The sequence below is a fragment of the Ornithorhynchus anatinus genome, chromosome 9, assembly GCF_004115215.2.
Source record: "Ornithorhynchus anatinus isolate Pmale09 chromosome 9, mOrnAna1.pri.v4, whole genome shotgun sequence".
Classification (NCBI taxonomy): Eukaryota; Metazoa; Chordata; class Mammalia; order Monotremata; family Ornithorhynchidae; genus Ornithorhynchus; species Ornithorhynchus anatinus.
The window spans coordinates 47,824,224-47,848,336 of record NC_041736.1 but is presented as its reverse complement, the minus strand read 5'-3'; the positions used below and the strand labels follow the sequence as shown (position 1 = coordinate 47,848,336).

The window sequence follows — 24,113 nt, the reverse complement described above, 5'->3', positions numbered from 1 at the left end:
TACATCATAAAGCATTCACCAAGTACACAATCTTTAATCAGCAATTTAAAACAAGAATTACCAGAATTTTTTTTGTTTTTTGAAACCTGATTTTTGTGTGTGTCGCTCCCCCGTATCAATTAATCAATCGCTCACTCAGTCGACATTTACTGAGCACTTACTGTGTTCAGAGCACTGTACTAAGCACTTGGGAGAGTACACTACAATGGAGTTGGCAGACACGACTTTTAGAGCGCCTAATTTATTCCTAAGGAAAAATTCACGTATTAACTCAATCCATCCAAAATTACCTTGCATCAAGCAGAATATGTTACTTCTTATCTCATTATTTTCTTTATAAACAGACTTAGGTTAAAGCGTGAAGAGGAAAGCTGGCAGGGGCGGGAAGGGGGCCACATTTCAGTATCCAAACTCAAATCTTTCCCCGCTTTCCAAATCCACCGAGAAGACCTGGAGAAAGGGCTTCTTCAGCTAAGTAACATAAATGTCAATTTAACAAACACCATTCATACATAAATGTTTGATAAAGAGTTGGAAACCACCCCATTTCACAATGCCTATAAGAGTAAAAATTGTGGTATTTGTTAAGACTTTACTATGTGCCAGGCACTGTGCTAATCGCTAGGGTAGATATAATACAATCAGATATGATATAGTCCCTTTTCCACTAGAGGCTCACAGGCTAAGGGAAAGAGAGAAAAGGTATTTAATCCCCATTTTGCAGATGAGGAAACAGAGGCACAGAGCAGTTAAGTGATCTGCCCAAGGAGGCAAGCAGCAAAGCTAGGATTAGAATGCAGGTCTCCTGATCTACTAATTCTAAAATTCGGTCATAACTCTTCTCTACCACATGTGGAAATGGCACATGACTATCGCAGAAACTGTGCCAAAATATAGGGCATCAATAGCATGACTTACTGAGGAAGGGGCCTCAGAACAGTGTGACTCAGAGGAAAGAGGATGGGCCTGGAGGTTAGAGGACCCGGGTTCTAATCCTAGCTCTGCTAACTGCTTGCTGTGTGACCATAGGCAAGTCATTTAACTTCTCTGTGCCTCAGTTTTCTCAACTGTAAAATGGGGGTTAAATCCTACTGCCTCCTATTTAGACTGTGAGTAGGATGTGGGACAGGGACCATATCCAACCTGATAAATCTGTATCTACTCCAGGCCTTAGAACAGTACTTGACACATAGTTAGCACTTAGCCAATGCCATTAAAATAAAAAGAGGAGGAAAAGTGAGAACCTTTAGGTGTGGTCAGGCCTGGAGTTGGAAGAATCACTAGGGAATCAATGAATGACTCCCTGGGACTTGTGATTTTAGGATTTTCTGAGCTAATCAGCATGGAGTTGCATTATTTTTCAACAAGCTGCATTGTTCAAGAATCTGAGAAATTAGATCATATGCCCTGCAGTGTCTCTTGCATTAGAGTTTATGAGGGAAAAAAATAAGTAAAATAAAAATAGACAAATAATTGATGGAACCACAGTAAGCCAGCAAAGGAGCTCAATAAAGGATAATTATGGGGAACATCACACCGAAATTGCATTTTCCATTTTTTCTATTCGCAAGCCTTATGTGATTTCCACTTCTTCTGAGAAATGAGGGGCTTTCTCCTCCCAAGACATGCAGACTTACTGGAAGATGGTTGGAAGAGTGGTGACAAAGAAACGGCCACTTAAACCTAAGAAGAGAAAACAGCACAGAGTCACAGTTAGCGGGATTTGCCCATGACCCTGACCTTTTCATTTATTTTACAATTACTGCACCGTTAACATTATAAAAGTAACATATTAACTTTAATTATTCTGTTTTAGAGGACAATTATATTTGTACCAAAGGTACCAGCAGTGGGGAGGGGGAGGGCAAAGGGAGGAAGGCAATTGTGATTGTGCTGAAAATAGCAGCCATGGGTGAGCAGGAAGGTAGGCAGGGGAAATTAGAGAGTGGGACACAGCTAGACTGTAATCTCCTGGAAGGCAGGGATTATATCTACTTACTCTATTTTATTCTCCCAAGCACTAAACACAGTGCTCTTCATTCAGAAAGTGCTCACTACAATTGACTGATTGAAAACACCAGGACAAGCCTATATTTACCTAAATGACTAAATCATTAGCATATGCCCACAAAAGATTAGATGCTTGTCAAGCATTTTTCAAGTTAAAATATTACTCTGTCTATAAAGTTACACTTTCTTTTCAGTTCTTTAATGATATTCACCCACAGTCTACTTCAATGTCATAGGCGTACTCCAATTGATGCGATTTTTTATGGTGTATAATATGAATTATTTCAGGATGTGACTGCTTTGAAATCCTTCTCTCTCATTCGTCTGCCGGTTACCTTGGTGTTGCCTTGATCTATTTTTACAATTCTTTCATATCTCCCTTCCTTTTCTATCTGACACATGATCGTCAATCTCAGTCCTTCTCTAGCCTTTATTATCTCAACTGCCTTCTTGCAATTATTTTACCTTTCTCTCTTTATTCTCTACACCTGCATGTCCAAAACCATGTTAGGTGTCTTTTACTTTGTTCGACTGAGCGCTTTTTCACTCCCTCACCTACCATTCTTGGTTATTCCAATTAACTCATTTCAAATGTCATCATTTTACTTATATGCCAATCTAATATTTTCCAACTTTCAAGGTGGGTACTCTTGAGGTTCTTTGGACTAAGTGGAGTATCTGTGGTGTTTTTTCATACTTTTTTCATTTGAAATTCAAAGCTTAAATGTAAAATTATGAACTCAAAGGAGACCATTGACTTTCAAGTTTATCAACTGTGAATGATACTGATTATCTGTCAGAAGGATGAAAGGGAGTGCTTGATATTGTAAACAAAGACATTGTTTTATTACTCTCATCGTCTTCCTACCAAAAAAAAAAATGAAACAGCCTTGGAAGGTGAGTTGTTAACTTTATCTAAATCAAATATTGGGTCATTCAAACCATTTCATGCAAGGGGGATGGCAATTTAGGCCTCTAAATTTTGAACATTCCTTAAAATGATTTCAATAACAATTGTCACATTATTTCCTATATTTTGTTTTAGAAAATAATATCACAATCTCCTAAAACTGAGAATCATTTCAAAGAAGATATAATCTAAAATCCTTAACAACTGTGAATCTTTCCAAAGAAATGTAAACTGTAAAATACTTACCAACCTTCATTAATGTGAAAGAGAAAAATAAAAGTTTTAATGTAAATCCATGACCACTTTTCATGCCAGCCCAATTATCTCTTAAATGTCTCCAGCATATGTAAAAAGGAAATGAATAGCTCTATTTTATGTGATAAAAGACCTCGATAAACTCATCTATAGATTGTAAGCTTTATGTGGGAAGGGAATGTACTCTACTGCATTTTACTCTCCTAAGCATTTACTACAGTGCTCTGCACAGTAACTCCTCCTTAAATTCCAATGTTTGATGCCACTGCAAAAAAAAAATGATAAAAGGAGGATGTTTTGATGATTTTACAGGGAAATACAAAAACTGAAGTGGCACTAATGAAAAAACTTTTCTGATATGAATCACCTGACAGAATTATATCTAGCCAGTCTATAGACTCTCACTGTTCAATTTTATTTTGCGTAGCTTCATTCAGAAACTATAGTTTATTAAATTAAATTTCCACTTTTAAACATTCGGATTAAATTTTGTTAAACATTAAACAAAAATATATATATTTGTTGCATTGCTTATTACTTGAATTCTGTTGGAATGAACATTGAATTCAGAGCACTTTTAAAATTTCACTTTCATCCTGTGTGCTTTTGATCTGAGGCCGATTAGCCTTGTCAACACTCAAAGACCCTGGATTGCTCCTGGTTGCTAAAATAATTTTGTGAAAATGAAGGCGGTCCAGCTATTTTCTGCATTGTATAATGGTTTTCACCTTCAACTCTTCTACTCAGCCCAGTCATGTATAATTAAAGTGTTTGGAATCATCATAACTTGCTTAATTTCATGTAAGCTCCTTGTGGACATAGAATGGGTCAAATGCTTCGGTTGTACTTTCCCAAACAGTACAATACACTGAACCTGGGAGCCCTCGATAAATATCTTTATTATTGCTACTGCTCACTCTTACTGCTGCTCTATCAGTCAATTATATTTATTGAGCATTTACTGTGTGCAGAGCACAGTATTAAGCGCTTGGGAGAGTACAATACAACAATAAACAGAATCATTCCCTGCCCTCAACGTGTATACGGTCTAGAGGGTTAAAAAAAAAAAATTGTGGACCTCCCTGGTGTTAAGAGGTTTCCACTACTCTAATCATCTAGGTGACTGAAAATAAATAAATAAATAAATAAAAACATTTACTCTGAAGAGCATGTACTTCTCCAGAGTTGCCAGGGATGTATTCTTTCAAAACCCCACATTAAGGAAAACTTGTCGTGTTTAACTTCCTTTGTGCTTAGGGATTCCACAATTATTCCCCCACTGTTAGAACAATCCCTAATTCTGCAGTTCCCCCCACCCTCATCTTTTAGAACTGAGTGCATTTTCATTAACCTTGCACCCTTGCTTCCATAGAAATGGATCCTAAAGACAAAGCAAATTTATTGTATAATTACCACCTGTTACCTGCTATAATGGTGGTCCCCCACCTACTGTGCTTTAAATTACTCTCTGGTGGCTACTTGACAACCTCTGCGATATACTGTCTGAAGGTTATTTAGTGGTTAATTTATTTGTACCATTCTCCCTCATCATCCATTTTTAAAACCCACCAGATAAGAAGATGCTAATCTCTCAAACAGTGACACTGTATTGCTTTAGCAGCAAACACTTTCTAATGGGTACAACCACATCTTGTAGTGGGTCGGGATTTCTGAGCCCATTCCTGCACAGGTTTTACACATATGACAACGTTTGGCCATTTCATCTCTTCATAGATGGCAAAATTAGAACAAGCATGAAATTTAAAAGAAGCTTGGAAGCAGAGCTGCTTTGAAGACTGCAGGACCTGGCACAACTATCCCGAATACCTCTGGGGGAGAGGTTAAGTGTTCAGGGGAGCCATTTTTCCATTTTGACTGAGAGGGTGAACTAATGTGTGAGGTTTCTCTGGGACTGGATCAAAGTAGGACAGGAAATAGAGGCACAGCCAGATAACCACTCAGAGCCGGTGACTGCGGGAAGAGCCCACAGAGACCACAACAAGAGAAGAGAGAGGGCCCAAACAAAAAAACAGACGCCTAGACACAGAAACTCAGGGAGATACACGGAGAGAGACAGATAGTCACAGAGAGGTGGAGATGTGGCCAGACCAAAGCAGGAAATAAGAGAAAAGACAAACGAGGGCAGACACAGATAGTCAGAGGCAGTTCGGACAGGAAGAAACTGAGACAGATGTAGGGGAGGATAAATCAAAAGCAGGAAGTCACAGAGTCTCTCTCTCTCTCTCTCATAATAGTAATTACGGTATTTGTTAAGCGCTTACTATGTGCCAAGTACTGTTCGAAGCACTGGAGTAGATGCAAGGTAATCAGGTTGTCCCACTTGGGGCTCACAGTCTTTATCCCCATTTTATAGACGAGGTAACAGGCACAGAGAAGTTACGTGACTTGCCCAAGGTCACAGAGCAGACAAGTGGTAGAGCTGGGATTAAAAGCCACGTCCTATGACTCCCAAGCCTGTGCCCTTGCCACTAGATCACGCTGATTCTCATGGGGGAAGGCAAAGCCTAGGGCTGCTGTTACCCTATTTGGTGGAAGAGATGCATGTAAGTTAAATCTGCTGCAGCCCAAAGTGATGAATTCAAGAATTGTCTTCCTGCAGCACTTCATTTTGGTGGTTGCAATGCTCTTCTTACCTGGAAGAAGTGGTTTCCTGACCAATCCTCTCACTTTTGTCTCTTAGGATCACAGGATCTCTCTCATCTCTGTTTTAAAGACTATACCTCGTTATTCCTATCTTCTCTCTCAACCAGAGAAATCACTCTCCTCATTACTGTCTTCCAAAGAGTCTAGTACTAGATCATACTGTCTGAAATTGCACCTAATTATTTGCGTGCACCATGCAGTAGCTGTTTGGGTGATCGACTAACAGCCATTTTCTACTCACTGCACCAAGAAGAGCTGTATTTGTCAGGGCTTCCCCTCAAAGATAATGCTTACTATGTATATACAGACTGTGAGCCCGTTGTTGGGTAGGCATTGTCCCTATCTTTTGCCGAATTGTACTTTCCAAGCTCTTAGTACAGTGCTCTGCATACAATAAGCACTTAATAAATACGATTGAATGAATGAACACTAAGTATAGTACTAAGCACTTGGGAGAGCACAGCGAGGCCTACAAGATATCACAAGAGAGTTTTCACTACCTGAAAAATAATTGTGTTAACTTCTCAGGAAAAGGAGAGCTCTGTCAAAATGGGGTTGTGGTTTCAATTTTTCAAGATGAAACCAAGTCAGATGGAGGCTCGAGTAAGGACACGCATGTTAGCTAACGGTTTTACTTGTGGTTGCTTTATTGGTGCTATTATAACAGAAGATAGACAGCAAACAACCTTTGTAAGAAAAGCTTTAGATCATTTTAGGGGACGAGAAGATACCCACCTAAGATCCGAAAGGAAAAATGGCTTTATTTTACATATTTGAATTTTGTAGCTCTATTTTTGTAAACAGTCATTTGGAAATGTTACCAAATCCTGCTGTATCACAGGAACTTACAAATCAAGTGATCAAAAACACCATTAAAGTTTCATTCGGCAATGAGGAAAACACTAAGCTGAAAAAGAGGTTAAACGAGAACCAGCTAAAGAGAGAGGAGAAGGAACTAAGAGAGGTTGCTCTGAAACTAAGCTAAGGAAGGAAAATGGCTATCACTTAACCTCATATAAAACAATTACAGATGACAGGTACCACTTATGTAATGACAGAGGCTAACAAACGAGAAGTAGACAGAAAAGAAATTACAAGTGAAAAGAATCCTTGCTGAGTAAAAATGAGTAAACATCTTCTGCAGTCCATAAATCAAAAACAATTTAAGATTAAACACACATTCTCCCGCCCTTAGGCTACTCTACTTAAATGTAAAAGCATCACGAAGGATACCGTGGCTTCTTTAAATTAAAATCAAAATTCCTGACTGAGAATGGCCTTGGGTTTTTCTCTGCGGGGATAAATGGGGAAAGAGTCTCACGGATGCTCGGACTGCATTTCATTGGTGAAAATAGATCATCACCAGCTGCCAAATTAGATTAAAAAATTAGATCGACTCACAGATGGCATTTCAAAACCTAACCTGAGGCACCGGAGCATCACGGGAGCTACCATCAAACGCCATAAGCACATTCAAATACTGCCGAGCAAGAGTCATCTAGGAAAGAATGAAGTGATTTACTGAACAGAGTACTTAGAAGTAAATGTCACTGCATGCTCCTCAAATATCAGGTCCACAGGAAAAGAAATAAAGTGCCACTCTCCCTTGAACTTTGACATATAGTTGAACACTTTACATGTGAAGGCAGCGGTGATTCTGCCCTAAATTGACTAGACTGTGGGACCATATCGATGGGATGAAATTAAAATTCCTAGGAGGGAACGGCAATCATCAAATGCCCACTCTCTTATATCAGAGCTAGCCAAAAGAAAAAGAATATCTCAGCAAAACTATTAGTCTTGCTTATATTGAGCAGAGAAGTGCAGTAGATGGAAGTGCATATTTTTTGCTAGACTCTAAAACCTGCATTTTCAAGAAGATATCTTTTTTTGAAGCAGATGTCCTTTGTTGGAAAACATATTTTTGTCTTCCTATGTGCACTGCATTGTTAATGAGAATTTTTAAAAATATACCTTTCTGTAATGTTTAATAAAATTCCCCAGCATAAGGAGTTGGGGGGGTGTTGTGAGGGGTGAAGAAAAAAGTCTGAAAAGCCCCGGCATACTGCAGGCTAGACTGACTTAATAAGAGAGTTAAACACCAATACAAGAGAGAAACAGAAAGGGAGGACTTGGATTAGCCACTAAAAGCCCCCATGGCAAGGTATTTCATTTAAATTTAGGGAGGAAAGAGATTGCTCAATTCTGTTTTAACCAAGTACTCATCCCAGAGATAACACAATTAGGTGGAGGGAAGGTACATAAGAGAAGGAATTTAGCCAAAAGCCTTACGAACCCCCCTCAGACATTTAGCAAGATGGCCTAACCGTTGAGGGGAAAAGGGGTGCAGTTTGTGAAAAAGAGATACAAAAGGAAAGACAGAGAGGCGAGCTCTTTAGACCGTACATAGGTGATCAAATTGCCTCTTATCCTTGCCAAAGGATACAGAGTACAGAAACTGATTGCTAAGGCACTGCAAGAGGCATCTAGGACAGGAAAGAGACCAGAGACATCTTGAAAAGGGGAAAACCCTTTGGTTATGTAGGAAACAAGCATTTCCTAGGTCTATAAGTTCTGGTACGACTTTGACTTTGCCTGTTCTTTACTGAGGAAACCATTTTCCCGTTTCACTACTCTGGGCATTAATTCCTTCAGTGAAGAGTGGAGCAGGACGACAGCCCCGGAGGGATACGTTACTTAGGAAGAAGAATGAGTAGTACTCATGGTCCTTCTGTGTCGGATAGCCTCAGCCCCAGACAGTTTCAAAACCTTCCTCAGGAATAATAGTAATAATAATGATGGCATCTGTTAAGCGATTACTATGTGCAGAGCACTGTTCTAAGCGCCGGGGTAGATACAAGGTAATCAGGTTGCCCCACGTGGGGCTCACAGTCATCATCCCCATTTTACAGATGTGGTAACTGAGGCACAGAGAAGTGAAGTGACTTGCCCAAAGTCACACAGCTGACAAGTGGCGGAGGCGGCATTTGAACCCACGACCTCTGACTCCCAAGCCCATGCTCTTTTCACTAAGCCATGCTGTTTAGCCGGTTGGGCTTCCTCAAGTCAGGGATGGCACAGGAAAACTCCAAGAGAGTAATACACTTTCTTCTTACAAAAAGAATATCATTTATGGCTTTTAAAAATGAGATCAAAATATCTTTAAGTATATTTTTCTCTAATTCTTCCCAAACCTTATGATTAACAAAATAAAAGAGCAGAGGGAAAACAGGAAATAATACAGAGGTGTGAAACCAAAAAGGAAAGGAGAGCAAAAACAGCTGATTTACTATTTTGTAAACTCAAGAACTAGATCTCTTAAAAAGACATTTTTGCATTTTCTCAGATGTCTCTAAAAATATGATCTAATCACAAGTGGCTAGAATTTCTAGTTTCTGTTTCATAGGACTGTGGTGACACCAAATGAACAATAGTGATAGTGTTTGTTCATTTAAGCTTTGGGTTGTTTTTTCTCTCCCCCCCACCCCTTTTTGGATCCTCTATCCTGGCCTCCTGAATTCAACTTCAAAGACAGGAGGGGGAAAAGTTTAAGCACAATGGTCCAAACCCTCTTGCCAATCCAGGAAGCCATATGTGGCGCTTGCCTCTACGCTTGATGGGATTTGGGGTTACCTCCAATTAGCTACTGAGAAGGTTGACAAACAGACACTGGCGGTACATGAACAGCTGGTGTTCTTTGTCCTTGGGACCCAAGTTCATCTGTATGGAACAGAAAATTAAGTCTCAACTCGTTAAAATTAATTGCAAAATGGGGAGCTTAATTGAAACGTCACCTACTATAAAATATTAAATGCATAAAAGCAGTGTGCCCAGAAAGCAAAACCATCTTCACATTTCCTGAGTTGATCCCTGGACCTTGTTCATTCTTTGAACTCCAGCTTGGGTCTGCAGTTCATCTACGCCAGACTACTTGTTTTGTTTTGTTCTGTTTTGCTTTGCTGTCTCCCCCGTTTAGACTGTGAGCCCGTTATTGGGCAGGGATTGTCTCTCTCTGTTGCTGAATTCCAAGTGCATTCCAAGTGCTTAGTACAGTGCTCTGCACGTAGTAAGCGCTCAATAAATACGACTGAATGAATGAATGTTTCTCAATTCGCTGCTGAAATGCTATCATTTGCAATAAATTTAAACTGAAAACATTAAAAAACAACACCCGGTATTTATTAAAATGACGCTAGAGAGACCTAATGTCTAGGGAAAATTATGCTCGTCTCAAGACTGGAAGTTCATTATGGGCAGAAGGTGTCTGCTAATTCTGTTGCATTGTACTTTCCCAAGCACTATGTACAGTGCTCTGCACATAGTAAGTGCAAAATAAATACCACAGATTGATGTAAAGCTTTTCTTAAAGGCACCAAACATATTTAGAGGCATTATTATTGCTAGATAACTACAATAATGTAATGAAATAAAAAAACTAAAGGGAATCAGGAAAACTCAATGGGAACCTTTGCAGAGGCTGGTCTTAGAAAGTTTCCCAATTAGAAGTATTTACTATTCTGTCTCTTTTTTCCACTAACTCTTAATGTGTCCTAGAAGCATCCAAAATAAATACTTACCTTGGACTCTTAAAGCAAAAGGATGAGCTAAACCAAGCATTCGATGTACATTTGAGAAATGAAGTTTCATCATCTTAATAGCTCCCAAAGACCCTCAAACCTAAACTTTCAACCCTCTATTCAATCAATTAAATAATAATAATAATAATAATAATGTTGGTATTTTTAAGTGCTTACTATGTGCAGAGCACTGTTGTAAGCGCTGGGGTAGATACAGGGTAATTAGATACAGGGTAATCAGGTTGTCCCATGTGGGGCTCACAGTCTTAATCCCCATTTTACAGGGAACTGAGGCAAGAGAAGTTAAGTGACTTGCCCACAGTCACACAGCTGACAAGTGGCAGAGCCAGAATTCGAACCCATGACCTTTGACTCCCAAGCCCGTGCTCTTTCCGCTGAGCCACGCTGCTTCTCTTAAATCAATTAAATCAATAAATGATATTTATTGAGCATAAATAAATGGTAAATGACTAACTTCCTCAGTTAATAAATGCTATTTGTTAAGCATTTACTCTGTTTAGAGAACTGTCCGTCGTGTTTGGGCGAGTATAACAGAGTTAGTAGATATGATCCTTGCCCTCAAGGAGCTTGCAATCTAGCAGGAGAGACATACGCTAAAATGAATTACAGGCAGAGTTATATTCTATTGGTATTTTCAATCTCCAGGTTGAGAAATTCTTCTTAGAATGCTTATCCCTAAAACATTCCTCGTTGTTTCAGTGATTTATTCTGTGGTTTATTCTGAAGATTACTCTTATTATGCTGGGAGGGTAATGTCTGCAACGTTCAAAGACGCCTCTCCTTTCGGGTTACTCTCTTTTAAAATGATGGAATTTAGAGTTCACTTTCACGTTACCTGGTTCTTGAGTGACATCCACTTTCCCCACACTGATATCGAGAATGTCACCACTCTTTGCGAAGGTTTCCCACTCCAATTCCGTCTGCTGGCAACTTGGACACCAAGGGGCATAGCTACAGAAAAAGAGGAATATTTTTTTTTTTTTTTTACCAGCAGTGGGAATGAAGATGTTGAAAAAAACAGACCAAGCAGCTGCCCTTCAACAGAATTCAAAACATGACGATTCTGACAAAATGTCTACATTTACTCCCAAAAGCACATGCGTGAATATCACATAAGAAATGGGGGAGAAAGCATGATCTGTGTTCCACTGACCTTATCTCAAAGATTATCCTCCCCTGAACATGATAAGGGTTATGGGTGAAGTAGAGGCCATTGTTGAGAAAGATCATCACAAACACAGGTGTAGAGTCTCTGTGCCCTTTCGGATCCATCGAATCACCTCTTACCCATCATCAAAACCTTCTTAAAGAGCCCCCTCCTTCAAGTGGTATTTCCAAGTAATCCCCACCTTCTTCGTACATCAGCCGAACCGTCATTTAAGCATTCATGCGTTTATCTGCTTATTCATTGCTTTCATTTGTTTTCATCACTTGTAATTAAGCTCTTACTCATTGTCTAGGGGGTGTCTGGGGCAAGAATCAAGTCTATTACTCTATTATACCCTCCCAAGCATTTAGTACAGTCTTCTCACAGAGTAAGAGCTCAGTAAACACGACTGAACTATTTCCCCTATAATTCTGCCAACTCTGCCAAGGCAGAGGTCATGCCTTTTATTTCTGTTTGCACATTCTCAAATATTTCATAAAATGCTCGCCTTACGTACAATAACTGATGATAATAATGTTGGTATTTGTTAAGCGCTTACTATGTGCAGAGCACTGTTCTAAGTGCTGGGGGAGATACAGGATGATCAGGTTGTCCCACGTGGGGCTCACAGTCTTAATTCCCATTTTGCAGCTGAGGGAACTGAGGCACAGAGAAGTTAAGTGACTTGCCCACAGTCACACAGCTGACAAGTGGTAGAGCAGGGATTCGAACCCATGACCCCTGACTCCAAAGCCCGTGCTCTTGCCACTGAGCCACGCTGCTGACGATGATGACAATGAAGAAAGCAGTTCATTTTAATTCCAACCCAATTCCTTGGTTTGGCCGATCAGGTTCTGCTACTGCTTTTTCTACTGTGGAAATTCTAGAGATCCAGGCTGCCATTTTTATGGCTCTCACCTGCTTTAGCAGATTTTAAGGACAAAAAACCTATTACAGGTTCTGGCTTTTTTGGTTCCCTTTGTGCCGCATAAGTCAATCAAGCGTAGTTACTGAGCACGGACTGGGTGCAGAACCCCGTACTAAGTGCTTGAAGAGTACGACAAAACCGTATAACAGAGTTGGGAGACGCGTTCCCACAGGCAGCTCACAGTTAACGGGGGCTTAAGTCTACAAAAGTGGTCATACCTGTATTTTTTCAAGGCTAGTTTGAGTACGGTGGTAGAAGGATTTCCTGATTTCCTTCCTGCTCAAAGTCAAGAATATGGACTTTTTTTTGGCTCAGACTCAACTCGGACCAACTAGCCACAGCAAGAGAGTGCTTTCCATTGGCTAGGCAACTGCCGCCTCTCCCCACCTCACACACATACAAATGCTGACGTGGACCGGGGAACAAATGTCAACTGAGGCACAGTAAGACAAGAATGTGTGTGTGGCGGGTTTACCAAAGGCAGAAAAAAAAACCCAATAGTAGATTCTTGGGTTGGTGCATCACAAGTGACCTCCAAGAACTGTAATAAGGGTACTGCAGTCAACCAATCAATCAACGGCATTTACCGGGAGCTTACTTTGTGCAGAGCACTATGCTAAGTGCTTAGGAGACTACGATACGGTTGGTAGACCTGTTTCCTGTCTTCAAAGAGCTAACAGTTAAGCAGGGGCAACTTGGCCTAGTGGAAGGAGCAGAGGCCTGGGATCAAAGGACCTGGATCCTAATCCCAGCTCTGCCACTTGCCTGCTGTGACACCTTGGACAAGTCACATAACTTCTCTGTGCCTTAATTTCCTCATCCACAAAATGGGAATACCTGTTCTTCTTACCCGCTAGGCTGTGAGTCCCATGTGGGACCAGACCCGTGTTTAACCTAATTTGTATCCATCTCATCACTCAGAGCAGAGCTTGCATACCTGAACACCGTAAACATAACAAACGCCACAATTACGATTATTACGACCGGGGACTTTCCCCTTCACTCCCCCTCCAAGTTAGCCCTGCTCCCTTTTTCCAGAGAAAATTTTCTTTTCTTTCCTTTTCAGAGAACAACAGTGTTGATGCTTTATGGAGTGTTAACATCAACTTATATTTGACCCAGTATAGGCCTTTAAAGTAATATCTAGGTAAATTTGGAGAATCCAAAAGTCCGAATAGGTGCTGTCATGAGAAAGCTGCATGTCGTAGTGGACAGAGCACGGGTCTGGGAGTCAGCAGGGGTTCTAATTCTGGATCTGCCACTTGTCTGCTGGGTGACCTTGGGCGAGTCATTTCACGTCTCTGTGCCTCAGTTACCTCATCTGTAAAATGGGGATTAAGACCATGAGCCTCACGCAGAGCAAGGACTAGGTCCAACCCAATTTGCTTGCATTCCACCCTAGCACTTAGTACAGTGTCTGGCATCTAGTAAACGCTTAAGAAATACCATAATAATAATAATTATTATTGTTAAGTAGCTTTCTATTCCAGATGAAAGTATATGACAGTCATTACCTCTCTGCCAAGTGGACAGATTCAAGGAAGCATGGCTAGGGCATCAAAAGAACTGCATTCAAAGGGCCGTTCGGAGCTTTCCCCCATCAGGTCCCGCTCCGACAGATATTCATTCATTCAATAGTATTTACTGAGCGCTTACTAAGTGCAGAGCACTGTACTGAGCGCTTGGAATGAACAAGTCGGCGACAGACAGAGACCGTCCCTGCCGTTTGACGGGCTTACGGTCTAATCGGGGGAGACGGACAGACAAGACGATGGCGATAAATAGAGTCGAGGGGAAGAACATCTCGTAAAAACAATGGCAGCTAAATACAATCGAGGCGATGTACATTTCATTAACAAAATAAATAGGGTAATGAAAATATATACAGTTGAGCAGACGAGTACAGTGCTGAGGGGAGGGGAAGGGAGAGGGGGAGGAGCAGAGGGAAAGGGGGGGAAAAGAGGGTTAAGCTGCGGAGAGGTGAAGGGGGGCGGTAGAGGGGGTAGAGGGAGAAGGGGAGCTCAGTCTGGGAAGGCCTCTCGGAGGAGGTGAGTTTTAAGTAGGGTTTTGAAGAGGGGAAGAGAATCAGTTTGGCGGAGGTGAGGAGGGAGGGCGTTCCGGGACCGCGGGAGGACGTGGCCCAGGGGTCGACGGCGGGATGGGCGAGACCGAGGGACGGATATCTCACGATCAATCTTCAGATCGCCTCAGAAGCAAGGAATACTGGGTAAAGTGAAATATCCCGAAGCTAAGAGGAACCATTTAGCCAAATTAGATATGAATTGAGCCATGATGAAAAATCAAGAGACAGTCAGGACATGACGATTCAGCCTGAAAACCCTCCCTCAATCAAATTCCTTTTCCACTGGGTGTCCACTTGATGAAGTTATTCAATTAAAGATGGCTCTACAGAGTCGCTTCTAATGCAGCAGATTTCCACAAGGCGCCACCTACGCCCACCCGATTTTCATTAAGACCACTTGTAGGGCTATATCGAGATATGCTCTCCTGTGTGCTTCAGTGACCCAATCGATCACACCGCAGGCAGGGAACACGTCTACCGACTCTGTTATATCGTACTCTCCGAAGTGCTCTGTGTACTGCTCAACACACAGTAAGTGCTCAATAAATAGATGATCGACTGGCATCTACTGAACACTTATAGATGCCAGACTGAGGAAGCAGCCTGGCCTAGCGGAGAGAGAACGGGCCTGGGAGTCAGAAGGTCAAGGGTTCTAATCCCGACTCTGCCACTTGTCTGCTGTGTGACCTTGGGCAAGTCACCTCACTTCTCTGTTCCTCAGTGACCTCATTTGGGAAATGGGGATCTAGACTGCGAGCCCCACATGGGACAGGGATTGTGTCCAACCCCATTTGTTTATCTCCACCCCAGCTCTTAGTAAAGGATCTGGCATAGAGTAAGCACTTAACAAACACCATTATTATTATTACTGTTGTGGGCAGAGCACAGTACTAAGCTCTTGGGAGAGTACCACAGAATTAGTAGGCTTGCTCTCTGCCCTCAAGAAGCTTACAATTTACACCCCACTAATTCTGGCGTTGCTAGCCTCAGAATGAACCACAACTCAGCGAGCTCCTCTTACTGAGAGCAGCAGTAACAGAGTTTTGTCAAACTCGATATTCCCAAACTGCCTTCCTGTACCATCTAATAATAATAATAATGTTGGTATTTGTTAAGCGCTTACTATGTGCCGAGCACTGTTCTAAGCGCTGGGGTAGACATAGGGGAATCAGGTTGTCCCACGTGGGGCTCACAGTCTTAATCCCCATTTTACAGATGAGGAAACTGAGGCACAGAGAAGTTAAGTGACTTGCCCACAGTCACACAGCCAACAAGTGGCAGAGCTGGGATTCGAACTCATGAGCCCTGACTCCAAAGCCCATGCTCTTTCCACTGAGCCACGCTGCTTCTATCCTACCAGCCCACACTGCCATGAATTCGATTTCAGGTAGGAATCTGCACAACTCTGCTTCTCAGAGAGAAATAGTGGAGACACCCTGATCTCCTCCTGATCTAGCCACCACAGCTCACCACTAGCAGACATGCCCCCCCTTCAACAGAGACATTTAAGCCTTCTACCCAATGCCAAGGACAGTAAAACCCCAGACGCTGAAGGTTGATGGAATTTGCCAATCAGGACCTAGACAGGATGGGGCACAGAACTCTGAACAACTGCCTTCAGTCCCGACTCCTCTCTGGAACAAATGCATATCAATCGAGTCAATCGATCCTATTTACCGAGCACTTTCTGTGTGCAGAACACTGTACTAAGTGCTCTTGAGAGTACCATAGAGTTGGTAGACACAATTCCTGCCTTCAAGAAGGTAATAATCCAGTGGGATCTTATGGGCTTCCAAGACCATTTTCTGTGTCTTAAATCAATATATGTATCGAGCTCTTGCTCTGTGCAGAGCCCAGTATTAAGCACCTGGGAAAGTACAATAGACTATGTAGACATGATCTCTGCCCTCACAGAGTTTACAATCTAGTGGAGGGGACAGACACTAAATTACTGAACAGGGAAGCTAAATATTTGTCATTAGCTATGCTAAATAGTTCTGCTATCCAATTTTAAATTGAAATAAAATTTCATCACTCTTTTTCAGTTAGAATACTTCAAAGTTTGAGAAAGAGAAAAGGATATGTGAAGTCAAATATGTAACATTATCCTGAAATGGAAAGAGTGTATTAAATAATGGTATTATTAATGAACTGGCTGCAATCCTCTCGCTCAGATAATGAGGACCACTCTTTTCACTTTTTCCTACCCAGTACAGTTTTTATCATGTTCTGGGCAAGAGTGACTCAAGGGTGACTGGGCAATAACATGGTGTGAGGAAATAGGATCATTCTGAACTCATGTGTATTGGGGAACTACTTTCTGTGAGAAACTAATGCTGTAGGAAAACAAGTGGGGGTTTTGTGCTTGTTTGTTTTTTAATTCAAACAAGCTTTCACCCCCTGAGAACAACAGGCAGGATGCCTGAGGCAGTCACTGTCCTGGCTCTCCCTTAGAGGCAGCCACTATCATTTGTAGAAATTAGAAGAAAATGACACTTAAAATGCACTTCACAGGGCCTTAGATAATTACAAAAGCGCTCCTTCATATGAAAGCTAATATCGTGAATTTATGAAGCAATAGCATATGCCTGTGATCCATTTGAACATGTAACAAATTCTGAAAGAGAATGAACACTTAGGGAATAACGATTTTGGAAAAATACAAAAGAAAAAAAAAACATTCTTGTCTGGTATGATTAATTATTCCCCTGGGAAAACGCAGCTGCCAAATAAAGAAACTATAAAAGGAAATTTCCATAATATAGAACAATACGTTCCATGAAAAGAATAAATCCTAGAAGGGTACTTTAAGAAAGCAGAAAACAGTCAGAAGGATGAATCACAACTGTTTTAAGGAAAGGGAGAGAGGAATCTAAATTTTATAAACTCAAGGTAAAGAGCATCTGGCCTAGTGAATGCTTAAAGAAAAGCAACAGGAAAGCAAAGCAGAAGGAAAAAAAAGATCAACAATCCAAAACCAGACTTGGGGATAAATTCCGTTGTCAGATACCCGTCTACAATCCCTGCCAGAATCTATGTCCTAGTTCACAAGTGCCATTCAGATGTCAAATCAGAGTTATTTTTGAGGGGAGAGGGGCAAGAAGGTTAAAGCTGCCCTTTGGGATTCAAAGGTGACGCTACAGATAGTGATCTTTTATCACTGTTTTCAAATGACTAATAAGACTCTACTGACAATCACTTCACAAACAGACATACCAAAACTGAGCTTTGCAGAGGGCCTTTTCCGACACACTACAAACTTGCTCGAGCAAGTAACCAGTGTAACAGAAATGGTTCTTCGAACCTCTGTGAAGTCTTAATGTCCTGGCCCCTGAGGAACGAATACACTGTAATGGAGCTCTGACATCCGGAGAGCCCTACTGCAATAAGGAACTCTAGCTCCGAGAATCAAATGAACAGTAAATGGGTATTTCTCTGAGATGCTATTTACCAAGCAACCATCAACACTGTGCAGAGAAAATGATGGGTTTGAGTCAAATGATTAGTACAGTGAAGCAGGATATGAGCTGGCCTTGAGTTTTCTAGCCTTCTCAAAGACAAAAAACAATTTCAAGTTTTAAGAAATATTCTCCTCTATCAGAGCCCTTACCCCCAATTTCTCTGAACAATAGCTCTTTCAAAAACCTTTGATGTAATCCTGGCACCGGGAAGAGATGGAGTCCTCAAATAGCTCAATGCTATCCCTTTAGCAGATAGTTTCTAGGACACATTATCAGAAAAATGCAGAGGGAGGGATCACGACTGAGAGAACTGCAAGCCCACAGTCACTGATTAAAAGAAACCAGCTAAGCAAGTGGGATGTAGGTGATGATATTGCAAAGGCTTTCTAACTAAGAGCATAGTCTTCTGATCTAGTGCTAGCTTAACACTAGTCCTACATGTAAAATATGAAAATTATCTTCAAAAACTTCCTGTCAAGAGTGTCTGAATTTGGTTAATTCTGTTACAAGTTCTAACTGCATGTATATAACTGCACGTACATAACCACGGCACAGAACACTCATGTATAAATGAATATAACATATATGCTTTTCAAGATTTGCTAGGGCAAGATTTCTTCAGACTGTCAGTTCACAAAACTTGTTTGACTCTGAGAAAAGATTCGTAATCATCTGCATTTCTTTCTCCATGTATGCTCCTGAAACAATCACCAGCTTAGAAAAGCTCCAGTCTCCGCGATTCGAGGGCTCATACGATGTTCGCATCTTACTGAGTTGAAAGAGTTTTCCACAGTCCAGCCTTAAGCAGAGGGGCATCTTTCCCTTGTGGTCGCTGAGTATAAATCACACCTTCGCTGCCACTTGTCACTCAGAAGCCCAATTTATTTTTCCCTTATATTTACATTCACCTTAACTTGCAGTCTTCCATCTCTCCCGCTTACACATACGGTTCCGTAGCTCTGGATTGACCCCCGTCCATCTCGCCCTTTAAAAATTACTCATCCCACATTTGGAATCCTTTCCCTTCTCTATCTACAGCACAGTCCACTAGCAGTCCACTCCACCTGGGACGCCCAAGGCTGGGGATGGGATGGCACGGGGTGAGGTGAGACGGGGAGATCCACCGGGGAGCCGGGAGACCCAAAGCATAGCACCCACCACCCTCCCCACAGAGCTTTGGGGGTCCTGGGAGGAAATGTGCCAAGCACTACACTAAGCATTGGGGGAGATACAAGTTAATCGCGTTGGACACAGTCCATGTCCCACCTGGGGTTCACAGTCTTAATCTCCATTTTTACAGATGAGGTAAGCGTGGCATAGAGAGGTTAAGTGACTTGCCCAAGGTCTCACAGTAGACAAGAGCAGAGCAGGAATTAGAATCCAGGTCCTCTGACTTGCAGGCCCATGCACGCTCTTTCCACTGACAGAGGGCCAGAGCAGTAGAGCTGAGGAAGGGAAAAGGAGAAGGCCCAGGGACAAGAGTTTAAACAGAACAACATGAGCAGCCAAAAATAAAAAGTAATAGTTTTGGGGGGGTACAGGTCAATTTGCGTTGTACTTCAGAATTGGCAAGCGAAAAATAATCCACTTACAGGGAAACGTAGTCAGGACTACTTAGAACCTCCCTCAGAACGCACACTGTTATGCTCCACAACTTGACAGTTACCCTTACTATCTTGTCTTGGATGAGTTGTAGCGCTGAGGTTAAACAGGGACTATCAGGGTGTCATTTGAGTGCCAGAAGCTCATTCAAGGAGTGACAATGAAAAGTCCCAGAATAACTAGAAAAATGTGGAGTTTTTTGCCCACTCTTCTCTGATTTTTACATTAGACTGCTCATAGTACGAACGGGAGGAATGATGATGTTTCTGAGTGGGTCAGAACTACCAAGTCGGAACAGACATCCTCAGTGAATTCCTTTTCCAAAGAAAGGCGTGTGCAGCAAATAGGCCGCTGGTACATTTATATGTGCCTAGCTAACATAGAACATTGGGGATGTACTGTACGGTAGGCTTTTCGACTTTAGAACAAAGCAGTAATTTCGAGTTTAGTCTGCTTCGAAAACAACCTCAAATGGCAAAGCAATTGAACGAGGATGGATGATATGGACTCTGGAAATGAAAACAAAGAGGGAATAATAAAGATTATTTTCATGTAGTTGAGTTGGAGGGAAAGGAGAGAAAAGAAAAAGCATCAGAAGAAAAGTGAGAGGAGAGCTAAGAAAAGTTAAAGAGTGGTAGAAAAGGGAATAAAAATGCATAAGGAGATGAAAGGGGCAGAAAGAAAAACAAGAAAAGTATCTGAAGCAGTCCTGTGGCCTTTGGAAAATGTGGAAAATAATGGGAAAAAAAATATATAACAACTCTGTTCTTCTCAATAAAGGACAGAGCTTCAGAAACTAGGGAAAGTAAGTGGTAAGAACCGCGGCTTGATTTTTATTTTTTTAATTTTCTAAACTATCGCCATGTTTCTTTTGGATGAGAAATTAAATTAGTAGGGGAGTCAAAAAGATTAAGTTTGATGGATAAATGAATGGGAAAAGGTCTAAATCACATTAAAACACCCTTAGAGAAGTCAATTACTTCTAGTTCCTTGAGGATCAATTACCAGGCTGACGACTGCCTCTCAAGGGTTCCTTCAGGGCACTGAATTTCAGTGGCATCCAACTTTTTTGAACAAAAAAAAGAGAAGCTCTTCAGAAGGCACTCTAAAACAGCATAACACTATATGTTTAAAAAATGAATATGAGTTCATTTGAAGCACTGCAGGTGGATGAATCCCAAACCCACAGTAATTTAATCATAACCCAAGGGCCCTGTCAAACCCCTGAGATAGATCTTAGCGTGTGGACTATTATCCTCTTTCCATATTATTTCTGGGTTGTTGTTTTTTGTTTGGCTTTCCCCATCATTGTTCCCTACCGGGTGTTACTTCTGGTTGTAACACATCATTCTCAGAGGAGACATCTTGCGGGAATCATAGCAGGCGACATACCATATGCCTGGCAAAGCATGGCATAAATAGCATACGTTTTGGACTTTGGAAAGATGGTTTTTCTCAGGACAAGGGTAGGCGTTACAGAGGATCAAATTCAGGAGAGCTCTGAGGTCTGCAAAAAAAAAAAAAAAAACACAGCAGGAAGAAGGAACACGTCGAGGCAGCATATATTACGTATCTCGTGTGGTTGCTCTGCTCTCTGATGTGTGCACTGAAAGTAAAATTCACCCCTACAGACCACATATCCTCTTCCCCTGATCTCCACTTCCTGTAAATCTGCTCCAAATAATTTTGTAGCTGAAGTGTACGGTGCTCTTGAGCCGTTAACCCTCCACCTTGCCCAACCGCAAATTTTCAAACTTGCAATCTGCGGAAAGAGCATATTCACGTGCCTCGATTCTCTGTCTCGACTCGCAGACATTTAATCTATCTTATCAATGTTATTTAGTGAGTATTTACTGCATGCAGAGCACTGTATTTAATGTTTGGGAGAGGACAATACAGTAAAGTTCATGGATTCGATCCCTGCCCACAAGAAGCTCACAGTCTTACTCAGCCTTTGAGCTGCCATGCATTAGAGCAGGTAAACTTCAAGGAAAAATAAACAAAAATCATCAGACCATTCCCTTCTAGGTTTGCGCGCACAAGCAACGTGTCTCTCCGATTCCTAGGCTTAAATTTATATTGGAAACAATAAATCTGTCACCAAGTTAGAAGAACAGTCAGAATTTGACTGTGAGTGGGCGTACCGACTCTTTAACGTTCCTTTCCCAAACACGGTGCCTTTTTTTAATTATTATTTCTGTAGTGATAATAAGTATTTATCATGAAATCAAAGGCATTGATGCAACAGAAAATAATGACATCTTTTTATCTTCGCTTTCATCCAGCGTGTACACGCGTTTACTGCAAACCCCTATTGAGGAATGTTTCTGAAGTGGTACTTTATGGAATGAAACAGCTTCTTCAAAGCTGTTGTAGCTGTTGAGGCTAAGTCAGCCCCTAACGCGAAACCTCACTTGTTGAAAGCAGGGTGACTAGTTGAAAGAGCACAGACCCGAGAGTCCTACGACCCGGGCTCTAATCCCAGCTTCTCCACTCGCCTTTTGGGCAAGTCACTTTTGCTTCTCCGTGCCTCATTTCCCTCAACCATAAAATGGGGACTCAAAACCTGTTCTCCCATCCCCTTCGACTGTGAGCCCCAGATAGGCCAGGGACCGTGCCTGACCTGATTATCTTTTATCCACCCTATCACTTAGTAGACTGTAAGCCCGTCAAAGGGCAGGGACCGTCTCTATCCGTTACCGAACTGTACATTCCAAGCGCTGAGTACAGCGCTCGGCACATGGTAAGCGCTCAATAAATACTACTGAATGAATAGAGTGCTCGTACATACCTGTAACACGCATTTACATTAACATCTGTCTCCCCCACAAGACTGTAAACTCGTTGCGGACAGGGAACGTATCCGATACACCGTACTCTCCCAAGCCCTTAGCACAGTGCTCAATAAATACCGTTGGCTGGCTGACTTTGCCTAAAGTAGCATTTAACAAATACCATAAAAATAACCATCGTTATTAAAAACATTTCCATTCCAGCAAGAGAAAGTGTTCTCTAAGTCTCCAATCAATCAGTGGTATTTACTGAGCACTTCCTGGGTGCAGAACTCTGTACTGAGCTCTCGGGAGAGTGCGACAAAGAAGGGCGCAACCTCATCCTTCATCTTGCCTGGGAAGACATACAACTTTCTGCTGTTTTCCCAAGCCTAAAATCTCTCCTTCACCTTGCCACACCTATCTCCCAAACGGGCTTCCCACTCAAGCCTCCATTTTATCCTCCCCTTATTCCCTCTTTCCCTGAAATCACCTCCTTCTGTTCCCTCCTTAGGCCACGGCAGCAGAGAAGCAGCGTGGATCACTGGAAAGACCCCGGGCTTGGGAGATGGGGGTCATGGGTTCGAATCCCGGCTCCGCCACTTGTCAGCTGTGCGACTGTGGGCGAGTCACTTTGCTTCTCTGGGCCTCGGTCACCTCACCTGTCAAATGGGGATTAAGACGGCGAGCCTCACGTAGGACAACCTGATCACCCTGTTTCTACCCCGGCGCTTAGAACGGTGCTCCGCGCAGAGTAAGCGCTTAACAAATACCAACATTATTATTATTATTATTATTATTATTATTATCCACTTGCCATTCATGCTACACACGCGTTTGCGACTGGGGGGAAAAGACTCTATCTTGGAAGACGCCAATAAACTTCAAAGAATGAATCCCGGCCCTTGAAGAGAGCGATCTACAGCCTAATGGGCCTCGTCCTCATCCAAGACCTCAGTCTCAATTTTGCCATGGTCAGAGCAGAGGCGGGATTAGCAAAAAACAGGCTTTTGAACGCCACGGCAGCAAGTAGTCCCGAAACGCGGTGAGCGATAGCAGCAACGACCGAGCTCAGCCACGGATCTCTAAAGTTTCTACCTCCCGTAGACTCTCGAGAAAGCTGTCCACGGGCCCCGGCTGGGAAACCCTTCAAGACTTTCTCAAGGCGAGAAGCACTGCGGCCTAGGGGTTAGAGCACGGGCCCGGGAGTCAGGAGGACCTGGGTTCCAATCCCGCCTCTGCCACTTGCCTGCTGTGTGACCTTGGGCAGATCACTTCGCTTCTCTGCGCCTCAGTTATTTCATCTGTAAAATGGGATTTAAGACTGAGCCCCACGCGGGCCGCGCATCGGGTCCAACCCGATCACTCCGTATCTACCCCGGTGCTTAGAACAGTGGCTGGCATTTAGTGCGTGCTTAACAAATACCATAAAGAAAAAAAAGAATTCTCGGGGACCAGCGACCATGGACACGTCAGGCTGGGCGGTAACTTATCTCCTCTGTGACCGTCGGTCCGCTCGGCGTGGAATCGGGCGCTGCGTGACGTGGATCGTGTATACGTATGTTCTGATCTACCTCCCCAGGGCTCAGAACAGCGCTTGGCATATAGCAGGGGCTTAGACCAATAATTATAATGTTGGTATCTGTTAAGCGCCTACTATGCGCAGAGCACTGTTCTAAGCGCT

General features: G+C 42.2%; 1 protein-coding gene across 1 annotated transcript in view; it reads right to left on the bottom strand.

Moving 5' to 3' along the window:
• The window catches only part of TMX4 (thioredoxin related transmembrane protein 4), a 42,178-nt gene that overhangs the window by 15,204 nt on the left and 2,861 nt on the right, over positions 1-24,113 (bottom strand). Inside the window, exons 2-3 of the mRNA XM_039913007.1 lie at positions 11,273-11,388; positions 1,638-1,683 (exon numbers count right to left, since the gene is read on the bottom strand). Of these exons, the coding sequence (XP_039768941.1) occupies positions 1,638-1,683; positions 11,273-11,388 (162 nt within the window). The remainder of the gene's footprint in view (positions 1-1,637; positions 1,684-11,272; positions 11,389-24,113) is intronic.